General features: G+C 34.9%; 1 protein-coding gene across 1 annotated transcript; it reads left to right on the top strand.

Moving 5' to 3' along the window:
• Positions 1–26,938, top strand: dlk1 (delta like non-canonical Notch ligand 1). The gene is made up of 7 exons (XM_030126718.1): positions 1–124; positions 513–592; positions 860–923; positions 2,660–2,790; positions 8,216–8,357; positions 24,728–25,689; positions 26,539–26,938. The coding sequence occupies exons 2-6, from the start codon at positions 541–543 to the stop codon at positions 25,515–25,517; spliced, it is 1,179 nt and encodes a 392-aa protein (XP_029982578.1). The 5' UTR covers positions 1–124; positions 513–540; the 3' UTR covers positions 25,518–25,689; positions 26,539–26,938.

Raw genomic sequence — 26,938 nt, 5'->3', positions numbered from 1 at the left:
CCAAACCTGGAGTAGCAGTCCGACGGATCAGCCGTTCACCTGTGGTATTGGATTAAAAAAAAAAAAAAAAAAGTCATCTGAATTAAATATGACCGAAGCCATATGGAAACCCGGAGCCACATAGGTGAGGCACTATCTAAATATGTTAGGAAAAGAAAAGGCTTTTTGGATTTTTCTGCATGTTTGTGCGTAATGGACACATGAAGGGACAGACGCATATGGTTCAGGTGCGTCAATTAGGTTAGAAATAAGAACAAGAAAACAATATGGGGCAATTTTTTTTTTGTTTTCAATCGAATATAAGCGTGCATGTGAGTGTGTCGCCTTCGAAATAGATGTATATCCTCATGTCTGAATTCTCTTGGTTTTTTTTTTTTCGTTAAAGCAACTTTTAAGTATTGTGATCTCCGACAGAAACGCACCGCTTCTCCACAAAGAGCGGATTTTTTTTTTTTTTTTTTTTTTTTTTTTTTGACTTAACCCGCTTTATTTTCTGTCATTTTTTTTCCCAGGACAAAGAGAATCTTGCTCGAAATTACGATGCATCTCACAGCAGTGGTCTTAATTCTGGTCGTGACCGGCATAGCCAAAGGTAAACTGAGATTTTGATCCTATGAGACAACTGACAACACAAAGAAATATGGATTTTACGCAAAAATAAATAAATAAATAAATAAATGGAGTAAACACTAACTCTGTTTTTTTACCCAATGTGGTCACTGCGAGAAAAAAAAAAACAACAGAAAGTAACGGAATGAATATTTCATTGCCCTGAATGTTTGATGTGTTTTCTTTTTTTAATACAAATATGTTTAGACAACGCTGCTGTGTCTCTTTCTGTCTTTTCTCTCTATAAAAGGTTGGGAATGCAGTGCAAGGTGCAACACAGAAAATGGGTTTTGTGAAAAGCCTGGGAAGTGCAGGTACTGTGAAAACCACCTCAGAGATGAAGATGTATATGATAGGCTGCATCCTGTGGGCTTTAACAACCTCATTTCCATAAATCAGCCCTTCTGTAAATATACCACCCTGTTTGAAAAAAAAAAATGTTATCACTACATTCCCATGTGGGGTTTTTTTTCTGGTTTTGATGCTTGTATTGTGCCAAACTAATCCTTTTGTTTGAACAGTAACAAGCACTGCATTGTTTATCTGGAAAATATTCGTAGTAAAACAGAATCAATCAATGAGTGTATGATCAGGCTGTTTGATTCCACTGTTGTTTTAAGAGCCTGTACATTATATAGCCTAAATGTCGTCTAAAATTAATGTTTATTTGCAACATAGTATAGCAAACTATTACATAATCATCAAATACAAATTAATTTTAGCAAAAAAAAAAAAGTCTCCGTTTTGAAAGTCTGGGGTCATCAGAAATTTGTGATGTTAAAATGGGGTCACGAGCCAAAAAAAGGTTGGATAACAACAAAAAATAGCTCATAATAATTTAATTTCAGAGCTGATATCTATCCATTTTCCATGTTTTCTTGATAATAACCAAAATCACTTCAGTTCTTACATCAATATCTATGGCACTGTACAGACAAAAACAGTGCTTTTAGGCATTCCATGTTTTCTTTTCTGTCTGTTTTAGTCACATGATGCACACAGGGGTTAATAATAGATTGCATAACTATTATTTTTGATGATGTTTGATGGTCTTTAACAACCTCATTTCTATAAATCAGCCCTTCTGTAAATATACCACCCCATTTGAAAAAAGAAAAAAAAAAATGTTATCACTACATTCCCATGTGGGTTTTTTTTTCTGGTTTTGATGCTTGTATTGTGCCAAACTAATCCTTTTGTTTGAACAGTAACAAGCACTGCATTGTTTATCTGGAAAATATTCGTAGTAAAACAGAATCAATCAATGAGTGTATGATCAGGCTGTTTGATTCCACTGTTGTTTTAAGAGCCTGTACATTATATAGCCTAAATGTCGTCTAAAATTAATGTTTATTTGCAACATAGTATAGCAAACTATTACATAATCATCAAATACAAATTAATTTTAGCAAAAAAAAAAAAGTCTCCGTTTTGAAAGTCTGGGGTCATCAGAAATTTGTGATGTTAAAATGGGGTCATGAGCCAAAAAAAGGTTGGATAACAACAAAAATAGCTCATAATAATTTAATTTCAGAACTGATATCTATCCATTTTCCATGTTTTCTTGATAATAAGCAATATCTATGGTATTGTACTGACAAAAACAGTGCTTTTAGGCATTCCATGTTTTCTTTTCTGTCTGTTTTAGTCACATGATGCACACAGGAGTTAATAATAGATTGCATAACTATTATTTTTGATGATGTTTGATGGTCTTTAACAACCTCATTTCCATAAATCAACCCTTTTGTAAATATACCACCCTGTTTGAGGGAAAAAAAAAAAAATTATCACTACATTCCCTGGTTTTGATGCTTGTATTGCGCCAAACTACTCCTTTGGTTTGAACAGTAACAAGCACTGCATTGTTTATCTGGAAAATATTTGTAGTAAAAGAGAATTAATCAATGAGTGTATGATCAGGATGTTTGATTCCACTGTGGCTTTAAGAGCCTGTAGGCAAATTCAGGGACAGAAGCAGGACTGTGAAGCTCTGTGGGTGGTATATTAATAGTTCAGGATTGCCCCTGTTTTTCCCCTGTTTTTTCAGGTGTAAACCAGGGTGGCAAGGAGAGAACTGTGACCAGTGCGTGCCCTTCCCTGGATGTCTGCACGGCACATGTGAGAAGGCCTGGCAGTGTCTCTGTGAGGACGGATGGGTGGGCAGCCTCTGTGATCAAGGTGAGTCTCAATAAAAGTCCCCAGACATTTTAAGATGCCTCATGGAGGAGCGTCTGGGGCGCGCCTTTAGCTAGGTCAGAGTGAGTCAGAGCTTCACAAAGACACAGGCTGACACCGAGGGAGGCAGGCGTCTAGTATACAGGCATATTTTTACCCAGCAGATCTCTCTGGGGCTTGACGGTGGAGGCATTGTGGAAATTCCACAATTGCTGAAAGCGGGTCAGTCCCTATATGTGTATATATGCCTGGTTTACAGTGGGAAAAAGATGTGTACAATCTAGTGTAAAAATAGTGTTTTTGTTCATGATAAACGTATGGGGGATGAATATTTACACATCTGTGCAGTTTGGAGTGTTATGCATAAATAATGGTGATGTCATTTTGACTGACAGGATGAGTGGCATCTGTATCTGCATGTGCATGTGGATTTGGATTGACAGCAAGCTAGCCTGCAGAGTTGGACTTTTACAACTTCTGTTTATTGAATAAAACATTTTTGTCCAGATGGAGTGAATGACTGGACCCTCTTTATAATGAACTGAAGGACTGTAAAAACATATTCCAACTGAAAAAAGTGTATAAAGACAGAACAATGAGATTATATGAACAGTTATGAGTTTTCCTATTTGCTTCGAATTTGTTTTTGCATCTTGTGACATATTTATTTACTTATTCTGGTCTGGTATCGTAATTGTTTTGCATCATTTCGTCAGGTATTCATTTACCTATGTTTTGTTTGCTTTGTACTTCCTAGATTTGTAGTTTTTAGTATTCATTTTGTATTATCTTTGGATGGATTTTGTTTGGTTTGTCTGACTTTACAGCTAGTTGTGTATCGCTAACCATTAAGGCTATTACAACTTCTGTTTATTGAATAAAACATTTTTGTCTAGACAGAGTGAATGACTGGACCCTCTTTATAATGAGCTGAAGGACTGTAAAAACATATTCCAACTGAAAACAGTGTATAAAGACAGAACAATGAGATTATATGAACAGTTATGAGTTTTTACATTTTACTTCGAATTTGTTTTTGAAGGTTTTGTGGAAATTCCACAATTGCCGAAAGCGGGTCAGTCCCTATATGTGTATATATGCCTGGTTTACAGTGGGAAAAAGATGTGTACAATCTAGTGTAAAATAGTGTTTTTTTTCATGATAAACATATGGGGGATGAATATTTATACATCTGTGCAGTTTGGAGTGTTATGCATAAATAATGGTGATGTCATTTGACTGACAGGATGAGTGGCATCTGTATCTGCACGTGCATGTGCATGTGCATGTGGGTTTGGATTGACTGCTAGCTAGCCTGCAGAGTTGGACTTTTACAACTTCTGTTTATTGAATAAAACATTTTTATCGAGATGGAGTGAATGACTGGACCCTCTTTATAATGAACTGAAGGACTGTAAAAACATATTCCAACTGAAAAAAGTGTATAAAGACAGAACAATGAGATTATATGAACAGTTATGAGTTTTCCTATTTTGCTTCGAATTTGTTTTTGCATCTTGTGACATATTTATTTACTTATTCTGGTCTGGTATCGTAATTGTTTTGCATCATTTCATCAGGTATTCATTTACCTATGTTTTGTTTGCTTTGTACTTCCTAGATTTGTAGTTTTTAGTATTCATTTTGTATTATCTTTGGATGGATTTTGTTTGGTTTGTCTGACTTTACAGCTAGTTGTGTATCGCTAACCATTAAGGCTATTACAACTTCTGTTTATTGAATAAAACATTTTTGTCTAGACAGAGTGAATGACTGGACCCTCTTTATAATGAGCTGAAGGACTGTAAAAACATATTCCAACTGAAAACAGTGTATAAAGACAGAACAATGAGATTATATGAACAGTTATGAGTTTTTACATTTTACTTCGAATTTGTTTTTGAAGGTTTTGTGGAAATTCCACAATTGCCGAAAGCGGGTCAGTCCCTATATGTGTATATATGCCTGGTTTACAGTGGGAAAAAGATGTGTACAATCTGGTGTAAAAATAGTGGGGTTTTTTCACGATAACATATGGGGGATGAATATTATACATCTGTGCAGTTTGGAGTGTTATGCATAAATAATGGTGGTGTCATTTGACTGACAGGATGAGTGGCATGTGCATGTGCATGTGCATGTGGATTTGGATTGACAGCAAGCTAGCCTGCAGAGTTGGACTTTTACAACTTCTGTTTATTGAATAAAACATTTTTGTCCAGATGGAGTGAATGACTGGACCCTCTTTATAATGAACTGAAGGACTGTAAAAACATATTCCAACTGAAAAAAGTGTATAAAGACAGAACAATGAGATTATATGAACAGTTATGAGTTTTCCTATTTGCTTCGAATTTGTTTTTGCATCTTGTGACATATTTATTTACTTATTCTGGTCTGGTATCGTAATTGTTTTGCATCATTTCGTCAGGTATTCATTTACCTATGTTTTGTTTGCTTTGTACTTCCTAGATTTGTAGTTTTTAGTATTCATTTTGTATTATCTTTGGATGGATTTTGTTTGGTTTGTCTGACTTTACAGCTAGTTGTGTATCGCTAACCATTAAGGCTATTACAACTTCTGTTTATTGAATAAAACATTTTGTCTAGACAGAGTGAATGACTGGACCCTCTTTATAATGAGCTGAAGGACTGTAAAAACATATTCCAACTGAAAACAGTGTATAAAGACAGAACAATGAGATTATATGAACAGTTATGAGTTTTTACATTTTACTTCGAATTTGTTTTTGAAGGTTTTGTGGAAATTCCACAATTGCCGAAAGCGGGTCAGTCCCTATATGTGTATATATGCCTGGTTTACAGTGGGAAAAAGATGTGTACAATCTAGTGTAAAAATAGTGTTTTTTTTCATGATAAACATATGGGGGATGAATATTTATACATCTGTGCAGTTTGGAGTGTTATGCATAAATAATGGTGATGTCATTTTGACTGACAGGATGAGTGGCATCTGTATCTGCACGTGCATGTGCATGTGCATGTGGGTTTGGATTGACTGCTAGCTAGCCTGCAGAGTTGGACTTTTACAACTTCTGTTTATTGAATAAAACATTTTTATCGAGATGGAGTGAATGACTGGACCCTCTTTATAATGAACTGAAGGACTGTAAAAACATATTCCAACTGAAAAAGTGTATAAAGACAGAACAATGAGATTATATGAACAGTTATGAGTTTTCCTATTTTGCTTCGAATTTGTTTTTGCATCTTGTGACATATTTATTTACTTATTCTGGTCTGGTATCGTAATTGTTTTGCATCATTTCATCAGGTATTCATTTACCTATGTTTTGTTTGCTTTGTACTTCCTAGATTTGTAGTTTTTAGTATTCATTTTGTATTATCATTGATGTATTTTGTTATATAATATCATATAATCAGACCCCACCATAAACTTAAGGTTGCTTATTTTTCTTTCTTTTAAATCAATAATTCACAATCTTCAACATAATCAGAATCAAAACATTTCAAAAGATCCTACGTTAAAATACCATCATCATCATCACCATCATCATCATCATCATCACTTTGAGATGTTGCGACAGATGAGGCCCATTTACAACAGCTCTATTATCTACAGTCCTGTCCCAATCACTAAATATCATAATTGTAAACATTAGGACAGTGTTCAGTGATGTCATAAAACTGATGTGATGGGTTCATTGCCATTCATGTGATCAAAGATAATTAGGTGTAAGTTAGTGTTTTCATCAATAGTGAAAATGCAAGTCTGGATGATGCTATATGGCAGGGGTCTCAAACTCATTTTCTTTCAGGGGCCACATTCAGCCCAATTTGATCTCAAGTGGGCCAGACCAGTAAAATAACAACATAATAACCTATAAATAATGACAACTCCAAATTGTTGTCTTTGTTTTAGTGCAAAAAAAACCCATTCAATTATGAAAATGCTTACTTTTATAAACTATCCAAACAAAAAAGATGTAAATAACCTGAATAAAACTGAAATTTCTTAAGAAAAATAAGTGCAATTTTAACAATATTTTGACTCAACTTTTTATTTATATACAGCATGTGCATTATGGATCGGATCTACAAAGACACTAAACACTTAGTAACAGGCAGAAAATTGTTAAAATTGTGCTTGATTTTCTTTAGACATTTCAGGTTGTTCATATTTGTTCAGGTTATTCATGTTTTATTGTTACAGGATAGTTTGTAAATGTAAATATTTTCATAATTTCATGTTATTTTTTGCACTAAGACAAAGCCAAAAAATTTGAGGTTGTCATTATTTATAGGCATAATGTAATTTTTTTTTCACGTCAAACTGAGAAGAAAACATGGATTCAATATTTTTTGTAGGTTATTATGCTGTTATTTTACTGTAGATCATATTAGTCTGTATGTGGAACCTGAACTAACATAAATTCGACAGCCTTGACTGTGGAATTTTTACAGTTTGCTAATTCATCACACAGGCTGGACTGGAAGCTTTGGCGGGCCGCATTTGGCCCCCAGGCCACATGTTTGAGACCGCTGCTATATGGTGTGTCTGCTATCCTGTTAATTAGAACAGTTAGCGTTAATTAGTCTGCATACGTTACAAAATTTGACAGTACTGTTTGTGTGGCAGCGACAGTGTTCGTGTGTGGGGTTGATGCTTTGGTAGCTTTGATAACTGGACCATTTTATGTAAATATAAGGAATTGTGTTTCCGTAAGATTGCGATAAAAATGCCAAACTTGATGCTTCAAAACAGCAGTTGGCAAACTAATGCGTGATGTGACGGATGCTTTCTATACAGTCTGTGTTTTTTCAAGGACAGCTTGAATTGAAGATATGACTATAAGGGAAAAATAATTGAGGACAAAGCTGAGACAACGATAAAAGCTGAAGACACAAAAGAACTGAGAAATTGCTTATCATAAATTGCCAACTTGTGCTTGTGTGTCATTACGGGTGGCACTTAAAACCTCATCAGATCCTCAAGCAACATTCTTTGAAAGTAATCACTGTGAATGTTAAAGCCATCTAAAAGTCATATTTCCGTGTCTAACCCCCCCCTCCCCCTGGCTAAACTTAGGACCTTCCTATAAAGCACATTATTGCATAAAATTATACGCTGCCCCTTAAGCGACGTAAGAAAAAAAGAGACCGAAGATTAAAAGAAAATACTTTTTTCAGCTGCCGGCACAGTTTGACCCCCTGTCAGTACATTCTGTTCATGTCTTTTTTTTTTTTTTTTGCTGGATCATACAGTAGGAGCTGCTTGTCTGTCTAACATGGTGGGTTATGTTCACTTTTGTTCTTGGTGACAGGACGCTGTGGTTGGAGAATGTGAGGGAGAGAATGGAAACAAAGGACAGAGTGACGAAGACAGACACAGAGGAGAGAGTGAGATCTAAAAACAGCATGTTGTTTTTTGTCTCTTTTCTAACAGATACTCGTCTGTGCTCAGCCAGGCCTTGTTCTGCCAACGCCACCTGCATCGATACTGGAGAGGGGGGGTACCTGTGCATCTGTCCCCATGGATACACTGGTGATTACTGCCACCTGAAGAGAGGACTCTGTCTCGCAGACAGGTATCAGCATTTAGTCTTTGTTTCTATTTGAACTACTCACTGCTCCACATCCTTATCTCCATTTATTTATAATGAGGTGCAATAATCAATACCTTGTGGAATGCCTTGTGTGCTGTATACAGAAGCAGCCAGTCAAAACACAGTCATAGTGTGGCTAATGTACAGTCACGGAAAAAATTATTAGACCACCCCTTTTTTTTCTTCCATTTCTTGTTCATTTTAATGCCTGGTACAACTAAAGGGACATTTGTTTGGACAAATATAATGATAACATTACACAATGCAATTTAAAATGACAACGTTTCCAAATGTCTCAATTTCAGGGATCTGTATTATCATGTATAAATCCCCCCGAATTTTTTTTTTTTTTTGTTTATTTATTTTTTATTCTGTATTATTTATTATTTCTATTCTATTCAAGATGTGTTATTTTCTCTTTTTTTTATTTTACCCACAGATAGGCCTAGGCCCTTGGATGAAGCCATTAAATTTTGGGCCAAGTAGGCCAAAGTTCAAGGTCACAGCAAGGTCACAAAATCTCAAATTTTCCTATCTCTCATCACTGAGCAATTTTCGGAAATTCATGAAAAATTCAAAACAACTCCAATTAGCCTCCAATTTGATCCACCCGTAGCTTATAACAATATCGTGTATCTGGCACGAAATTGTCCACATCCACTGTGGAATGGGGACTCTGTGGACATTTCAATTTAACATCGAAAATCCCATTTTTTAAAAAGAAATAGTCAATCCACACATGCACACTGTTCGGGGTGCTTGGCGGAGGTTTGCGCTCTCTGAACACTTGTTTTATTGTATTATTATGTCCGCCAGGAGGTTTTGTGATCGCTTTGCTTTGTGTGTTTGCATGTTTGTTTGTTTGTTAGCAAGATAACTCAAAGTTATGGACGGATTTTCATGAAATTTTCAGGAAATGTTGATACTGGCACAAGGAAGAAATTATTAAATTTTGGTGGTGATGGGGGGGGGGGGGCAGATCTGTCTTGGCAGAGGTCTGCGCTCTCTGAGTGCTTTTCTTATTGTTTTGTGTTTCATTGTCCTGGGTGTGTATAGCTGTGAAATATATATAGCTGTGAAATATAGTGAAAATAGTGAAATATAGCTGTATTAGCTGTGAAAATGATGTATACAGTTGCGAAAAAAGTTCTTAGACCATCCTTGTTTTCTTCAATTTCTTGTTCATTTTAATGCCTGGAACAACTAAAGGTACATTTGTTTGGACAAATATAATGATAACAAAAATAGCTCATAATAGTTTAATTTCAGAGCTGATATCTATCCATTTTCCATGTTTTCTTGATAATAACCAAAATCACTTCAGTTCTTACATCAATATCTATGGCATTGTACTGACAAAAACAGTGCTTTTAGGCATTCCATGACATAGATATAGATATAATATAGGATATTTTTTATTTTGACTGCTAGAAAAACTTGTGAATGTTTGATTTTTGTGTCTTTTTTTGCCTGTCTGCTAGACACTCTCAGATGCAAATGTGCTAAAAACTGGCAGGTTGACAACTTCAGGAAGGAAAACTCCATGTGAATGATCTCCCAGTTCTCATTTCACAGTTGATAAATGTGTCTGTGTATGCCTTAATAAGTACAGTGGAGAAACTGACAAGATTAAGAACATCACGTTAAGTTAAAACAATTTTCAGGATGAAAAGACAACTATTTTAATGACCAATTAATCATTCTTGTGATTTTCTTTTCAAGCAAAAAGTGTCAAACTTTGTTCCGGTTCTAGCTTCTGAGATTTAATTAGTGTTTTGTCTAATAAGGGAGTCAAACATTGCAGAAATAAGCACGTTGAAGACAAGGCTTTACGCTCTAAGACAATATGAGCTTTTTTTTTTTTATATATATATACATATTTAATGCACTTAAAAATAATGCCAATACCCCATACTAGTCAGGAAAAAAAGCCCACTAAAAAACCTATTAACACCCTATATAATGTAACCAAGAGTAAAAAGGAAAACCAGTACACAAAAGCAGAGCTGCTCACATTGTACGTCATCACAGCCTCCAGCTGTAATGTGAAATTCACCATTCAGGCCTGATATTAACATACATGAGGAGTGATCTGATCACAGCTGGCCACCTCTAATGGAGGCTATGACTGACTCAGGATGCATTAAGGAAGCATGGAGATCATATTAAGCAAAGCGCTACCATGCTTTGCAGTTTAGTATGACCTTTTATGAATGTACTGTGTCAAAACTGGATTACTGTTATTACTAATTTGACCACTGATGTGCACCATAACAACCTGTAAACTGCAGCATACCGAACATGTTATGAATTCTTATGAATCTAAAGATAGAGAGCACTAACATATTTAGATGACAGTTATTTTCACTATTCTCTTGCTCCAGAAAATCCTTTGAGCCTGTATTCACTATATTCATCTAATTATCCTGCCCCCAAAGGGGACACAAGGGTATTGTTTTTGGTTTGGTTGTTTGTTTGTTAACACTCTAGCAGCAAACTATTGGTTGAATTCATACCAAATTGGGTTTCTCGATTGCTGGTGGCCCAGAATACATCTCATTACATTTTGAAAAAAGTAGGTCAAAGTTTACATTTTTTATGATTTTTTTTCATTATTTTTTCCCTATTTAATATAATATATATATTTAATATAATGGGTGAAATTTCAAATGTCTGTAGCAGAAAAACTATTGGTTGAATTCAGACCAAATTTGGTTTAAGGCATGCCAGTGACGGAGAATAGAAGTCTTTACATTTTAGGAAAAGTAGGTCGAAGTTACAATTTTCAATGAATTTTTAAAATCTTTTTTTAATTTTTTTTTCCCCATTTTACTTATAATGCTTGACATTTCAAATGTCTGTAGCAGCAACACTTTTGGGCAAATTCATACCAAATTGACTTTATAGATTTCCAGTGACCCAGAATAGATGTCATTGCATTTTGGGAAAAGTAGGTCAAAGCTGAAATTTTGTACTAATTTTTTTCAGTCCCCCCCCCCCCCCAAATTTACTTATAATGGCAGAAATTTCACATGTCTCTACCAGTAAAATTATTGGTTGAATTCATACCAAATTGACTTTATGGATTGCCAGTAATCCAGAATAGATCTCATTACATTTTGGGAAAAGTAGGTCAAAGTTATGATTTTTAATGAATTTTTAAAATCTTTTTTTTTTTCCCATTTACTTATAATGGGCAAAATCTCAAATGTCTATACCAGCAAAACTATTTGGTGAATTCATACCAAATTTGGTTTATAGATTCCAGTGACCCAGAATAGATGTCATTCCATTTTCCAGAAAAGTAGGTCAAAGTTTTCATTTTTTTATTATTTTTCTTCATCTTTTTTGTTCCCCCCATTTACTTATAATGGGCAAAATTCTCATGTCGTAGGAACAAAACTATTGGTTGAATTCATACCAAATTGACTTATAGATTACCAGTGACCCAGAATAGATCTCATTACATTTTTGGGAACCGTAGGTTAAAGTTGAAATTTTTAATGAATTTTTTAAAATCATTTTTTCCCACCTTTACTTATACTGGGTGAAATTCAAATGTCTGTAGCAGCCCAACTATTGGTTGAATTCCTACCAAATGGTCTTATATATTGCCAGTGACCAGAATAGATGTCATTAACAATTTCGGAAAAATAGGTCAAAGTTTTCAATTTTTTTATGAATTTTTTTCATTCTCTTTTCCCCCATTTACTTATAATGGGTGAAATTTCAAATGTCTGTAGCAAACAAAAACTATTGTTGAATCATACCAAACTGACTTCTAGATTACCAGTGACCCAGAATAGATCTCATCTACATTTTGGGAACAGTAGGTTAAAGTTCAATTTTTTAATGAATTCTATTAAATCTTCCCCATTTACTTCAATGGGTAAAATCTGTGCTAGTGGTGGGGTTTGTTGTGCCTGGCACCATTTGTTGCAGACTGTCATCAGTTCAATATTAAAATATCTGAGAAAATGAAGGTGGTTGAGAGCTTTGAGACTGATCCAAGTGCCATAGACTGCAAAGTGTTAAAATCACAATTGACTCTTTTGTGGCGTTAAGTTGGTGTTTAGCATGTCTTCCAATGATTGCTGGGATTGTTCTGAGAGGAGCTGTGAGAGGTACTTATTCAGACTCGAGTGTTTCACCCACACAGCCACATTTGGGAAACACAAATGATGCACTGCTGTGGCCTTGGCCAGCAGCAATAACAGTGTTTTGCCCACTTAAACAAGGACCTACTTTTACAAGGACCAGCTGAACGCACCGGTAGGTTTATCCTCAGCTGAGAAGAGGAGTTACGGGTTCAGCCATGCCTTAAGGTCACATGATGTACCCACCTTCATGGATGACATCCGTTTAAGCATCTGGTCACAGCTGCCTCAAAGACCAGTCTGAGTGCACCTCTGAATGCAAAATTTACAGCCGACAGTGGCTATTATAGAAATGGAAATACGTTTTTTTTTTTTTTTTTTTTTTTGTGCCTGTAGGAAACATTCAAGGTTGATATGTCCTTAGCAAAAGAGTGGATCGCCCCCTTTAAGTCCTAGAATTATCTCCTGTGTCTTCTCTGTTGGTTGACTGGCAGGACTGATGTGTGAAGAAAATCCCCGTCTTGCCCATAAATGCATATGAAACACTCGGGGGATTCAGTGAGCTGACACAGGCCTTCACATTAGAAACCCCGGTGCGTTTGTTCTGTCAGAAAGCCTTGTAATTGACTTGAAAGACACGCCTAAAATTCAATAGGCTATACCTCAGCGTCAGTAAATTGACAAGTCTCCGCTTTAGCTTAAGAAATACTCATCTAAGTGTAATTACAGTTTCAACAAAGTGATGACTGAAGGTTGAGGGATGGTGATGGTGATGACTTATGTACCAGGGGACGTCTGTTGAGCCGCATTATGTAATAAACTCCCATTATGTAATAAAAGTTCAAAATGTAATAAGAATGTCACGTCATCTTGTAATAAAGCCGCATTATGTAATAAACTGACGCATTTTGTAATAAACTACCTTAATGCATTATGTAGTAAATTTTTTTCGCATTATGTAGTAAGTTATTACAATTTGAGAAATTTATTACAAAATGCACTTGACACATTTTTATTTTCAGGAAAATGTAATTACATGGTTCATTACGTAATAACGACATTCAAGTAGATTTTTTTGCCCTCTTTAATTGAAGTAGTCCTGCAGATTAGTAGCTGTAGTAGTGGTAATGATAGCCAATCTATTACCATTACATTCACAATCAATACACACACTCCAAGATGCACACACTAAATAGAAAATGCTGATGTTGAACAATAAATGGCTTTATTTCTAAAAAGAACCTTTTTAAGGCAAATTTAAATATTTTGATCAATATAAGGTGTCTAGGCCAGTTGAAAAAAAAAAAAAAACTCAGGAAAGTGTCTTTAACAATGTAAACAGCATTTCTGGATATAAAAAAGAGCTAAACCGTCTCACCTTTGGGGGCTAACTTGTAACTAAAATGTATTTTGCTGAATATATTTCAATCAATATAAAGTGTCTATGGCAGCTGAAAAAAAAAATTGTCGGGAAAGTGTCTTTAACAATGTAAAAATTTACTATATATATATACTATATGCCGTAGTTTATTACAAAATGCGTCAGTTTATTACATAATGTGGCTTTATTACAAGATGACGTGGCATTCTTATTACATTTTGAACTTTTATTACATAATGGGAATTTATTACATAATGCGGCTCAACAATGTCCTATCTCACAGGTGTCAAACATGTGGCCCGGAGGCCAAAACCGGCCCACCAAAGGTTCCAAGGTTGGATGAATTTGTAAAGTGCAAGCTAGGGCATCAAACTCAAAATAATATAATAACTAGGGCTGGGCAAGTTAACGCGTTATTACCGCGTTAACTCATTCATTAAATAATGCCGACAATTTTCTTAATCTCCCGTTAATGCCGTTCTGCCTTTCAAACAAGTCTTAGTTCATTATACATACGGACTCTTATTTTGAAACTCATGCTTTTATTTTGGCACTCCACATGCCGGTGCTCTGTGTGAACTGTGCACGAGCTGAGAGGAGAAAGTGAACTTTACAAGTAATGCTGAATCAAATTTTGTGTAACTCCTGCAGTTCAACGCCTGTATGTATCAATCATTCTGTTGTTTACTAAATAACTTCACATGCAAACGTGCCGTTAGAAACATGTTTATGACGTTATTTTGGATGTGTTTATTACAATGTGTTATTAACATGTTTGAGCTAATTCGTTTATGGTAGCAGTCAGAGATGGGTTGCTAATTCTTTATGCAGGCTCATATTAAGTTTATGTAAATTCATTGGTTGTGTTTAGGTATAATATGCCAGCCTTTATATATTTTATACTATTCATTCTTACAACAACTGAACATAAAATACTCACAGGCAAACGTTTTTGGGGCCATACAAACAGAGTGAAAGAAATGTGTCTGTTAGTTCCTTCTTATGTCTGAACTGACTACGGGAACACTGAAAGGACAAAACATACGTTAGTGCAACTTACTCCGACCACTAGATGGCCCCCTTTGTTTGCTTTGAACAACTGAACATCACATATTATTGGGCTTATTAGTATTAGTACTTATTAGTGGGCTTAAGACTCCTGTCAATCACTCACAAGCAGAAATACACTGGTGTGGACATAAACATGGAGGAAAGTAGCGGTCTTTTCCATGGACATTTTCATTTTAAATGTCTTCAGACGGTGGGGTTGAGAAGGACACAGTTGTTTGTAAGCACTGCAATGTGGAATTTTTTTTTTATCACCGGAGTACTTCAAGTATCACTTAAAGGCAAAACACGCTGTTGATGCTGGCACACCCCTCCCCTCCCCCCCATAACTATGCGATTAATCGCAGAAATCCATGCGATTAATTGCGATTAAAAAATTTTAATCACTGCCCAGCACTAATAATAATCTATAAATAATGACAACACCAATTTTTTCTCTTTGATTTTAGTGCAAAAAACATTAAATTAGGAAAATGTTTACATTAACAAACTATTTTTTAACAATAAAATGTGAACAACCTGAAATGTCTGAAGTAAATTAAGTGCAATTTTAACAATATTCTGCCAGTTACTGAATGTTTTGTGCCTTTGTAGATCAGATCTGTAATGCATATGTAGAAATGATAAGTCGAGGCAGAATATTGAGAAAATTATACTTGAATTTCTTAACAAATTTAATTTTTTTTCAGCTTATCAACATCCTTTTTGTTTGGATAGTTTGTAAATGTAAATTTTGGCATAATTGGATGTTATTTTTTGCGCTAAAACAATTTGGAGTTGTCATTATTTATTGGCTATCATGCTATTATTTTACTGGTCCGGCCCACTTCAGATTAAATTGGGCTGAATGTGGCCCCCGGAAGAAAATGAGTTTGACACCCCTGTCCTATCTAATAAAAAGGACTGGCATACGGTTTTGTTCATCGAATCCTCCGTGACGGTCTAGTGATATCTGAAACATATTTTCCCTCTGATGAGCAGGGAGACGTTTTAGGGCGTTTGTGTAATTACACAAGCTGCCTGTGAGAGGTATTGATTACTTTAATCCTGTTTTTTCATCATTGCACTCAGGTGGCTGCCATTGATTATTGTGTTTCGTGTGTGTGGTGGAGGTGGAGGTGGTGTGTGATCACTGACTTTCATTGTAAAGCTCGTTACAGGTACAGATAATTTATTTTCAGAATGTGCCATACAGTTTTTTTTTTTCATTAGGGTCTGTCTATTTGATGGTCGATACATCTGTATTTATATATAAAGCTGAAATGACCAGTTGAATAATTGATTGGTACATTAACAGAAGATTAATTAAGAGCTCTTTTTGTAATCAATACCTATTTATATTCCTGTCATGTTGGAGTCAGAAGAGGATGAATCTAAATCAGTTGCTTTGATTTTTTTTTTTTAATTAAAAGAGCTCGGCATATATTACAATAAATATTTTCATGCAAGTCAGTATAATAAATGTTAATTCATTATTTATCACATATTTGAAGGATACTTTTAGGTTGTGGGTAGAAGTTGTAGAAACGCAATAGTTTTTTTTTTTTTTGGTTTTAAACCGTTCTCAATGGGCAGAATGTGACAAACATGTGCCAATGTCTCAGAAATGTTCAAGTAAAACATTTAAAACAAATCTAGTTGCAGAAAAAAATATTAGACCACCCTATTTTTCTTTAATTTCTTTTTTATTTTAATGCCTGGTTCAACTAAAGGTACATTTGTTTGGACAAATATAATGATAACAACAAAAATAGCTCATAACAGTTTAATTTCAGAGCTGATATCTATCCATTTTCCATGTTTTCTTGATAATAACCAAAATCACTTCAGTTCTTACATCAATATCTATGGCATTGTACTGACAAAAACAGTGCTTTTAGGCATTCCATGTTTTCTTTTCTATATTTTTTAGTCACATGATACACATAGGAGTTAGTACTTGATTGCATAACCATTGTTTTTGATGACTTTTGATGGTCTAATAATTTTTTCCACGACTGTATGTGACAACGTTTTTTCCGATATGAAAATGTAATTAAAGTCATAAAAGCAGCAAAACATTGTCTAATTTAGCTACACTGCAAACAACATGCAGACAAAATCTATGGATGACAATTTTTTATGCATTTAATAATTGTTATTTCAATAATATAATATTATCTTTATCTACATAGAATGGAACAAAGCGCTTCGCAGTATAAAAGAAACAATCACACAATGAAACATATAAAACACTGCTAAACATAAATATCTAAATTATATTGTATAGTAATTGTATAATATATTTAACTATATTGAATCTAATATTTGAGCCATTAAACTGAATACAAACGAAAGAAATGTCAAAACATGAGTCGAAGCTTTGTCCTATGTTCCCCTTATGTCATTATATCCCCAGTTCTGTAGATACTTATATTAGAGTTAGGGCTAAACCATGTCAAACTAACAGTATTTTATATAAAACAGGTCAAATTTGACACAAACACAATAGCAGGGTTAAAAGATTCAATATTTTTTTTGTACAAAGCATGTCCCTCAGTCACTTATGTCTGGTATATATTATAACTCTTGAGTATAATTACCTAAATGCTGCATATGAATTGTAATGTATATTATATGGTGTGTAATAGAACTAGTCATAGTCAGTAGTCTGTGCTTCATTTTAAAGGAGTGATATTTTGTTTTTTTAAAAATAGAATTCTGCATTTTCAAACATTTCCCTGTGGTCTACATTAACTGTAAATGCTATACTTGGGTGTAGGGGTGTAAAAAAATATCGGTTCGGCAATATATCATGATATTTCATTTCAAGATACTGTATTGATATTAAAAAGTACTGTATCAGTATTTTTTAGGTATTTATTCAAATGCAGATATTGTGGAGGTTAATATTTGTTTTTCTTTTTTGTTTATATTTTATTTATTATTATTTAACACTCTTATTAAATAATGTTAGTTCCTTAGTTGGGGATTGCACAAAAATAATGTTATGATGTTAGTTATGAACTTTTAGAATATGATCATTTGAACAGGATCTTAAACTGTGATGTCTGTAAAATATAATTTAAGTTTGAACACAGGAACATTTTGTGATACAGCATTAGATCCTGTTATGATCAAATAAAAATATGTTTAGAATGTGTGCATATTTCGGGTGTAATTAAATTCTTCAAGGAAATAATCATTTAAAAAAAAGAAACAAAAAATTGCCTTTTTAACAGTATCATGATATATCGTGATATATTGTATCACAGTGGTTCCCAACCTTTTTTGGCTCGTGACCCCATTTTAACATTACAAATTTCTGGCAACCCCAGAACTGAGACATTTTTTTGCTAAAATTAATTTGTTTTTGATCATGTAGCAGTTTGCTATACTATGTTGCAAATAAACGTTAATTTTAGACAACGTTTAAGCTATATAATGTATATTATTATGGACGGAGGCAGAAAAGCCAGGTGTAGATTACTGCACAAAGTGAGAATTTGATTTTCCTTGGTCAGGATATGTACAGTCAGTCCAGCTTGGATTTACAAGGCTGACAATTAATACTGAACAAACAAGAACTCAAACTATGAATTATGAAAGAGCTGCAGCATCTGAAACTGACCACAATGAACATTTGACAGATAAACAGTACCACAGTGCTTCAGTTTCAGACTCGCAGTTTGTCATGTCTTTTATGGATTGGGATTGTCTCTGTCAACTCACATATAGTTTTTATTAGTAAGTTTTTCTTAATTTTTTATCAATTACTAGAAATTTCAGGTGACCCCATTTGAATTCCAAGCGACCCCATGTGGGGTCCCGACCCCAAGGTTGAAAAACGCTGTCGTATCATGATCCTAGTATTGTGGTTTGTATCGTATCGCCAGATTCTTGCCAATTCACACCCCTGCTTGGGTCTGAATTCTTCATTAATTCAACTCCACAGGTCCATCTTCAACCCTATTTCTGAGTAATGACACCAGAAAGGTTGTTTTGAGCGCTGGCCCTTTAAATGCAAATGAGCCACTTCATGCCCCGCCCCCTCCAGGTTGTTGGCTGTGCTGCTCTGTCCTGGTCAACCAACAACTGAACATTTTAGGTAATCAGCTCAAAGGTTGGACATATTTTCAGTACAATTATATCATACTCGGAGAAATGTTCATCAGAAGTCTTGACCTTATATGTGGAAATGTCGGGATGTAACTAGTTATAGACGTAACAAATGAAGCAGGAATTCAAACAGGTTGTAGAAATCCACCTGATTTTTGCCAAAATGAATATAAAGATAGCTTTGCAGCACCTGGAGGGTTCAAATTCAAACTTTATGAACTATTAGGGTCCAAATACACAAATAAATGAACCAAAGACTAATAAAAGTGGGTTTAGCAAAATATGACCCCTTTAATATATGTTATTACACAACAAACAAACAATAAATTATGACCGATTATGACCTGTATCCCCGATTAATGTCAACAAAAAACCATAACTTACATTGGTAAGAAGTGAAAATCAGTATATTACAACAGAACTGTCCAACACCAGAGAACTTTTCCACTATTATGGGACTGAACAAAGCAGTTCACAAAATACACAACGGTTTAGTCTTTTACCTCCACACACAACTTTCAAAAATCAAAGCTAATTCTTGTTCATTAGCAACATCAGTGTGTATCGACCTCCCCCACTGTGCACTGAAAGCTCCAGTTCCACATCTTTGCATCTACATCCTTTTGGTGTAAATGCCTGTAACCATGGTAACAGAGGTTAAAGGTCTGGTTCTGTCCCAACGGATGCTTTTGGGGGAGTGCTGCTGATGCTGTCTTACTGTGGAAACTCCATGGTTGTGTTGTGATGCACAGACAAAACCTCGATAATGTAGATATATGTGTGTTCTCTGTTCGATTGGGTCGTATCAGTTCCTATATGTCCGTCCATTATTTGTAAAGAAAGAAAATATCAGCCCTGACTGTCGGCTGCTGATTCAGGGCAGTTCAACATGGACTAAATTGTATCATTGATGCTTCTGCTAGCAGCTGTTGTGCGGTTGCATTTATATTCTGTTGTGCTGCCACTGAATACAGCTGTACATTCACAGGAGCCAAGCTGCTTATTCAAGCAATTGGCAACGGTAATGTTCTATTCATCTAAGAATGGAACTTAAAGAACATGCTTGTGTGGACGGCGATAGTCTGATTTGAAATGAAAACCTACCATTGTGTGTGCACCTTAGTTCTAATTCAGCAGTTCATGCCATGGGTTATTATTTTCTCTCAAATTATACAGCTAGCCTTGGGCTTTTCATTGTTAAAGAAAATGAAAAAACAAAAACAATTCCAAACATTTCCTTTTTATGTCTGCTGCAAAATGTAAGAGGGTTTGTCCTTGGCCCACGTCCTACCCTTTCACCAGCATTCATGAAAGTCTTTGTTATATTTTGTGCATAATCCTTCAGAAACACAGACAGACAGATAAATAGGGGTCACCACATAATGTCCTTGACAGAAGTATAAATGCATAAAACAACAGGTCCCCAGAACAGTCTCCTGAGGGACTCCAGAAATTATAACAATCAGACATCCTCCTTTTGAACTCAGCCTCAAAGAAAGGATTGATCGCATTTAATTGCTGTGGTTTTATAGTATATTTAAGTATACTGTCTCAAATATTTGAGCCATTAAAATGTATAACAGCTAAAATTTGCTTAGAGGTGTTATTTATGTCTTTGTGCATAAGAAATCAATGTAAGTGAATCCCCAAAGGAACTTTGTGTTGGTAAATGCAAGTTCTGCAAATTTACAGGATTTCAGTTCTGTTGCAACATGCACACTTGTGGAATAATGTCAAAAAAAATTTCATACAGTTTGTTTTTAATTCTTTTACACTTTTTTGTATTTCATCAACTTAAGCCGTAAATAAAAATACCAAATACTCAATAATTGTCACATTTTTAACCCTTTAAATGCCGTGTTTGTAATGTGAACAAACCATTTTTTGGATGCAAAAAACAAAAAAACAAACAAAAAAAATTCCCAATATACTACATAAAAAGTGGATCACATATTTGATTTTTGCAGCCTGGCATATGTCAATGATTAACTCCAACATTGGTTAATTTGCATTATTATTTTTGGCACTAGGTCAAATGTTCAAAAATACTAGCATTTGTCACCAAGTGTGCGTAAAATGCACACCTATAAATCAAACTATTAAATATTATATATTGATTTATTTTTCTGCTTTAATTTGATTTTATTTTTGTAAGTCAAGGTCAGCCCTAATCATACATATCAAATAATCATTCATTTTAGATTTTTTTAACCCTTTAAACGATCTCTTTTCATCATGATGTCACTACGTTTTTTGATGCAAAAAACACAGAATATGTTGGTTTGTTTTTTTTTTTTTTTTTTAAATATTACATAAAAATTGGATTTCATATTATTTGAGTTTTGCAGCCTGGCATATGTCAGTGATTAACAGCAACATTAACAACATTAATAATTTCATTTAGACCCTCACCTCTCAAATGAAGCCCAGATATCAGTAAAAGCAGGATTTATGCTTTAATGGGTTTCGGATCAAAAACAGTGGTTATAATGGAAGAAATAGCGCGTTTTAGGCACATTTGGAAGACAGATGCTAACCTTGTAATTTTCTTTTGTTTACAATGTGCACATTTAAGTTGATGGCCAGATTTTTAAAGATCATGCACAAATGAACAACTTTTGAATTCTAACCTTATTTAAATTGTGAAAAATAATATGAAGTTTTTTAACACGAAGTGCAAAGTGTGCCGAAAAAGCGCACCCAGATACCGGAGGGTTAATATATGTTATTACGCAACAAACCATAAATTATGACCTATTATGACTTGTGTTACTGATTAGCGTCAACAAATAAAACTTACATTGGCAAGAACTCAAAGTCAGTATATTGCAACAGAACTGTCCAACACCAGAGAAATTTTTCACTATTATGGGGTTTAACAAAGCAGTTTACAAAATGCACAACAGTTTAGTCTTTTACCTCCACACTCAACTTTTAAAATCAAACCTAATTTTTGTTCATTAGCAACATCCGTGTGTAAATCTTTGTTGTATTTTGTGCATAATCCTTCAGAAACACAAACAGATACATAGAGGCCATCACATATCGTCCTTGACAGAAGTATTAATACATAAAATCAACAATAAAGCCTTAATAAATCTTGATAAGCAAACAACTGACTATGCAAAAGTAAAATGGGAAAGAGAATTTGACATAGAAATTGATGTTATAGATTGGCTAAACGTGGAAATTACATCATACAACTACTAGCTCTCGGACATGGAGGGAATTTGCCTGGAAAAACCTTACAAGATTTTTTATTCTACCCAAGTTTAAAAGTAAACAGTTACAGAGGCATCAGGAATGTTGGAGAGAATGCGAGCAGATGGATGTTGAGCATTCTCTTGTTTTTTGGAAATGTTCAAAACTTTTGGAATATTGGGAAATGATCTACAATGTCCTATGTCAAGTATTAGGGTACGCAATTCCAAAGAAACCTGAAATTCCTTTATTTGTGCAACTTTGGTGATGGCACTATACGTGAGTACGATAAATATTTGGTAAAGGTGATGTTGATAGCTACAAAAAAATGTATAACAAGGAAATGGGGGAAGATGAACGTACCATCAAAGGATCAGTGGATGACTACGATCGAGGACGTATTTCTAATGGAAAAACTAACACGCAGATTGAGACTACAAGAACCACAAATGAACAAAAAGTGGAAAAAATGGACATTATGTAAGCAAAATAATTGGTAAGACTGTGCTACCCAGACATGTTCATGTTGTTTTGTTTTCAGTTTGTTGTTGTTCTTTTAAAATTAATAAAATATAAGTTACAAAATACATCAAATCAACAGGCCTGTTAAGCCGCATTATGTAATAAATTCCTATTATGTAATAAAAGTTCAAAATGTAATAAGAATGTCACATCATCTTGTATTAAAGCCGCATTATGTAATAAACTGACGCATTTTGTAATAAACTATGTCAACGCATTATGTAGTAAATTTTTTCACATCATGTAGTAAGTTATTACAATTTGAGAAATTTCTTACAAAATGCACTTGATACTTTTTTATTTTCATCTTTAAACAGTGTGGTTAAAGTTGTGATTACATTACCTGTTGCTCCTGTGACTAATTTCTCCTAAATTGCTCTGAAATTATATTAATTTGGATTGTTATTACATAATGAACCATGTTATTACATTTTTTTTTTTTTTTTTACCCTTTCATGCATAGCGGTCACTACAGTGGACAGCTATTCTACAGCTGTTCTCTTGTATATTCATGGATTTTTTTTTTTTGATTTTTTTTTTTTTTACACATATCTTTATTAAAGTTTTAAGACACTACATATCATTTCTGACATGAATTGGTAACCTTGTGTAGATCTCCCCTGAGCATAAACCCCCAGAATCACAAGCCCCCCCCCCCCATAGTTTTCACACAATGTATCGGTAAATACATGTTTCTTTGCTTCAAAAATTAAACGCACGGTGTCCAGCTGAATCCGTGTATCATTCGTTCATTTGTTTTTCAATTTAAAATCAAAAATCAAACATTTAAAAAAATGACTCGTTTTTTTGTTTTTCATTTTCAAAACCAGAATGAAAAATGGATAACGGTTCGTTTTTACATTTCCCGATTTTGTGCTCAAATTTTAAAAAATGGAAAAAACGGATAACAACCGTTTAATCCATTTTTGCTATTTTCAATACAGTTAAGTTGTCTGACCCGAAAGTAGTCGTAACTAGGGAAAAAATAAACAAACGGAATCATGGCCGGACTGGAGGAATATTTTGCTATAATTAAGCTACTGTTTGAAGCGTATTGCATTCACTCAGAAAAATAAATTCGGCTCTATTTTTTTGAATTAACGAGATTAACAGCATTTTAATTATAGCAAATATTCCTCCAGTCCAGCCATGATTCTATTTGTTTATTTTTTCCCTAGTTACGACTAATTCCGGGTCAGACAACTTAACTATATTGAAAATGGCAAAATCGGATGAAACAGTCGTTATCCTTTTTTTTTTTTTTCCATTTTTCATTTGACACAAAATCAGGAAATGGAAAAACAAACCGTTATCCGTTTTTCATTCTGGTTTTGAAAATGAAAAACAAAAAACGAGTCGTATTTTTGTTTTTTGATGATTTTGGTTTTAAATTGAAAAACGAATGAACGAATGATACACGGATTCAGCTGATTCTTCTTCTTCTCATTATTATTATATTTTATTTTTTTACTTTTTTATTTTCTAATGTTTTTTTTTTTTTTTTTACTTTCTATTTATTTTAGCTATTTATTTATTATTTATTTATTTTATAAGAAACTTTTCAATCACATTGTTTTTTCATGTTTGAAGAGAAATGAAAACACTCAGGGAAAAAAATCTTGATTAAGGTTCTCATAATTCGTGCATGAAAGGGTTAAATAAAAATGTGTCAAAACGCGTTGACGTAGTTTATTACAAAATGTGTCCGTTTATTACATAATGCGGCTTTATTACAAGATGATGTGACATTCTTATTACATTTTGAACTTTTATTACATAATGGGAATTTATTACATAATGCGGCTCAACAAGGTCCCCACAACAGTCTCCTGAGGGACTCCAGAAATTCTAACAACCACACATCCTCCTTTTGAACTCAACCTCAAAGCCAGGATTGATTGCGTTTGATTGCTGTTGTCTGATTGCTGTAGTCGAGCGCCGTCTCGATCCTAGGTCTCATACTTCCTGTTTGCTTTGTCCTTTAGATCTCCTTGTCAGAACGGAGGCACATGTTTGGCCGTCGATGGTTCCGCCGCCTACTCGTCCTGCGTGTGTCCCCCTGGATTTTCTGGCGACTACTGCGAGATCAACATTGACAGCTGCCAGCCTAACCCCTGCCTCAACGGTGGCAACTGTACAAACCACGGCCTGGCCTTCACTTGCGTGTGTCCGCAAAACTTCACCGGATTCACCTGTAACGACACATCTAGCCTGTCTCCGTGTGCCGGCAGGCCCTGCGCCAACGGAGGAACATGTGTGGGCCAACCTGACGGAACCTTCCGCTGCGTTTGCCAGAAATGGTTTACGGGCCCCACATGCTCCGTGCAGCACAGATCGAAGGCCAGGTCCAAACAGGTCAGCGCCAGACCGGTGGACCACAGAGTGTTTGCACTGACTCCTCAACATTACTCCCTCCCCGCTCACGCCTTCCACAAGCTCTTACGACCGCCCGATAGAGATCTGCTCAAGATCACGCTAAAGGAGACCGTCCACTCCCCTGGCGTCCTCGTCACCCACGGTCAGCTCGTCTGTTTCGGCATGCTGGCCCTGCTTACCTGTCTGGTCATCCTGGGCACTACGGGTATTGTGTTTTTTGGCCGTTGCGAGACCTGGCTGGCTAATGCCAAGTATAGCCAGCTTGTTCGACAGCAGAGAGAACACCTGCTGAGAGAGACGGGCGGCTCGAGCCAGGAGGAGCCGGAGCACTCGGTAAACATCATCCTGCCGGAGAAGATTAGACTCACAAGCTTTGGGAGACACTACACCTCCATCTGATTAAATCGTCTGTCCCTCGAGCTCTTTCCCTCTGGAAGGAGTTTAATATGAATGTCTAAAAATAGAAACAAATGGCATACTGTGACTGTGGTGCAGTTGTGTTGAGGACGTGTTGTGTTGAGGTGCTGGAAGACGTTTGAATATGTCTGAATGTACCGCATAGACCAGGGGTGTCAAACATGCGGCCCGGGGGCCAAATGCGGCCCGCTAAAGGGTCCAGTTAGGCCCCTGGGATGGTTTTACCAAGTGCAAAAATTCAACAGTTTTGAATTGAATTAAGCAAAAAAAAAAATTAGCTCGAATTAAGGAAAAAATCTTTAATTGAGCAAAAAAAAAAAAAAAAATCTTCAATTAAGTAAAAAAAATCTTGAATTAAGCCAAAAAAAAAAATCTTGAATTAGGGAAAAAAAAAAACTTCAATTAAGTTAAAAAAAATCTTCAATTAAGCAAAAAAAAAAAAAAAAAACTTCAATTAAGTAAAAAAATCTTCAATTAAGCCAAAAAAAAATCTAGAATCAACAACTTTTTTTTTTCTTTGTTTTAGTGCAAAAGTAACATTAAATTATAAAAATATTTACATTTACAAACCATCCTGTAACACTAAAATGTGAATGACCAGAACAAATATGAACAACCTGAAATGTCTAAAGAAAATTCACCACAATTTGAACTATTTTCTGCCTGTTCCTCAGTGTTTAGTGTCTTTGTAGATCTGATCCATAAATGCACATGGACAAATGATGAGTTGAGGCAGAATATTGTTAAAATTGCACTAAATTTTCTTATGTTTTTTAATTTAAATTTCAGGTTGTTTTTTTTTTGGATAGTTTATGAAAGTAAGTATTTTCATAATTTAATGTTTTGGGTTTTTTACACTAAAACAAAGACAAAAATTTGGAGTTGTCATTATTTATAGGTTATTATTTATTATTTTTCTGGTCCGGCCCACTGCAGATCAAATTTAGCTGAATATGGCCCCTGAACTAAAATGAGTTTGACACCCCTGGCATAGACAATGGAGAGACCAGTGACGAAGGATTGTAGATGTAGCCTACTTTCAATCCTCCAGCTGCAGATGTGTTCAGTTCTGATGTAAAATGATGTCATCACGTTGTATTTATTAAATTCATCTTTGCATAGGGTTGATATTACAACAAATGAAACGTGGAGTTGTTTTAAAGGCAAACACTAGACCATGTTTCAGTAGGCTGTTAGTTCTAAAATGATTTATTTACATCAGTAGTTATGTAATCGTTCTGCATTCTGCAATTATGCAGAATATTTCCCATATGATTATTAAAGGTTTAATATGTAAGACTCATTTGTGGTGCTTGTTTGGTGCTGGGAGCAAGTTGTTTGTAGACGTTAGGCTAAGCTAACATTAGCAAGCGTTATACAGTCGAAGAGAGACAACAACTCAG

This window comes from Sphaeramia orbicularis, chromosome 22, assembly GCF_902148855.1.
Source record: "Sphaeramia orbicularis chromosome 22, fSphaOr1.1, whole genome shotgun sequence".
Taxonomy (NCBI): Eukaryota; Metazoa; Chordata; class Actinopteri; order Kurtiformes; family Apogonidae; genus Sphaeramia; species Sphaeramia orbicularis.
Note: the sequence above shows the minus strand (reverse complement) of the source record. Positions and strands in the feature narration are given on the sequence as shown.

Bases quoted from the DNA above. Each gene is read 5' to 3' on its own strand.
- dlk1 (XM_030126718.1), top strand. From the start codon at position 541: ATGCATCTCACAGCAGTGGTCTTAATTCTGGTCGTGACCGGCATAGCC. The intron at 2,791-8,215 runs GTGAGTCTCAAT...CTTTTCTAACAG, and splicing joins GGGCAGCCTCTGTGATCAAG to ATACTCGTCTGTGCTCAGCC. The intron at 8,358-24,727 runs GTATCAGCATTT...TTTGTCCTTTAG, and splicing joins GGACTCTGTCTCGCAGACAG to ATCTCCTTGTCAGAACGGAG.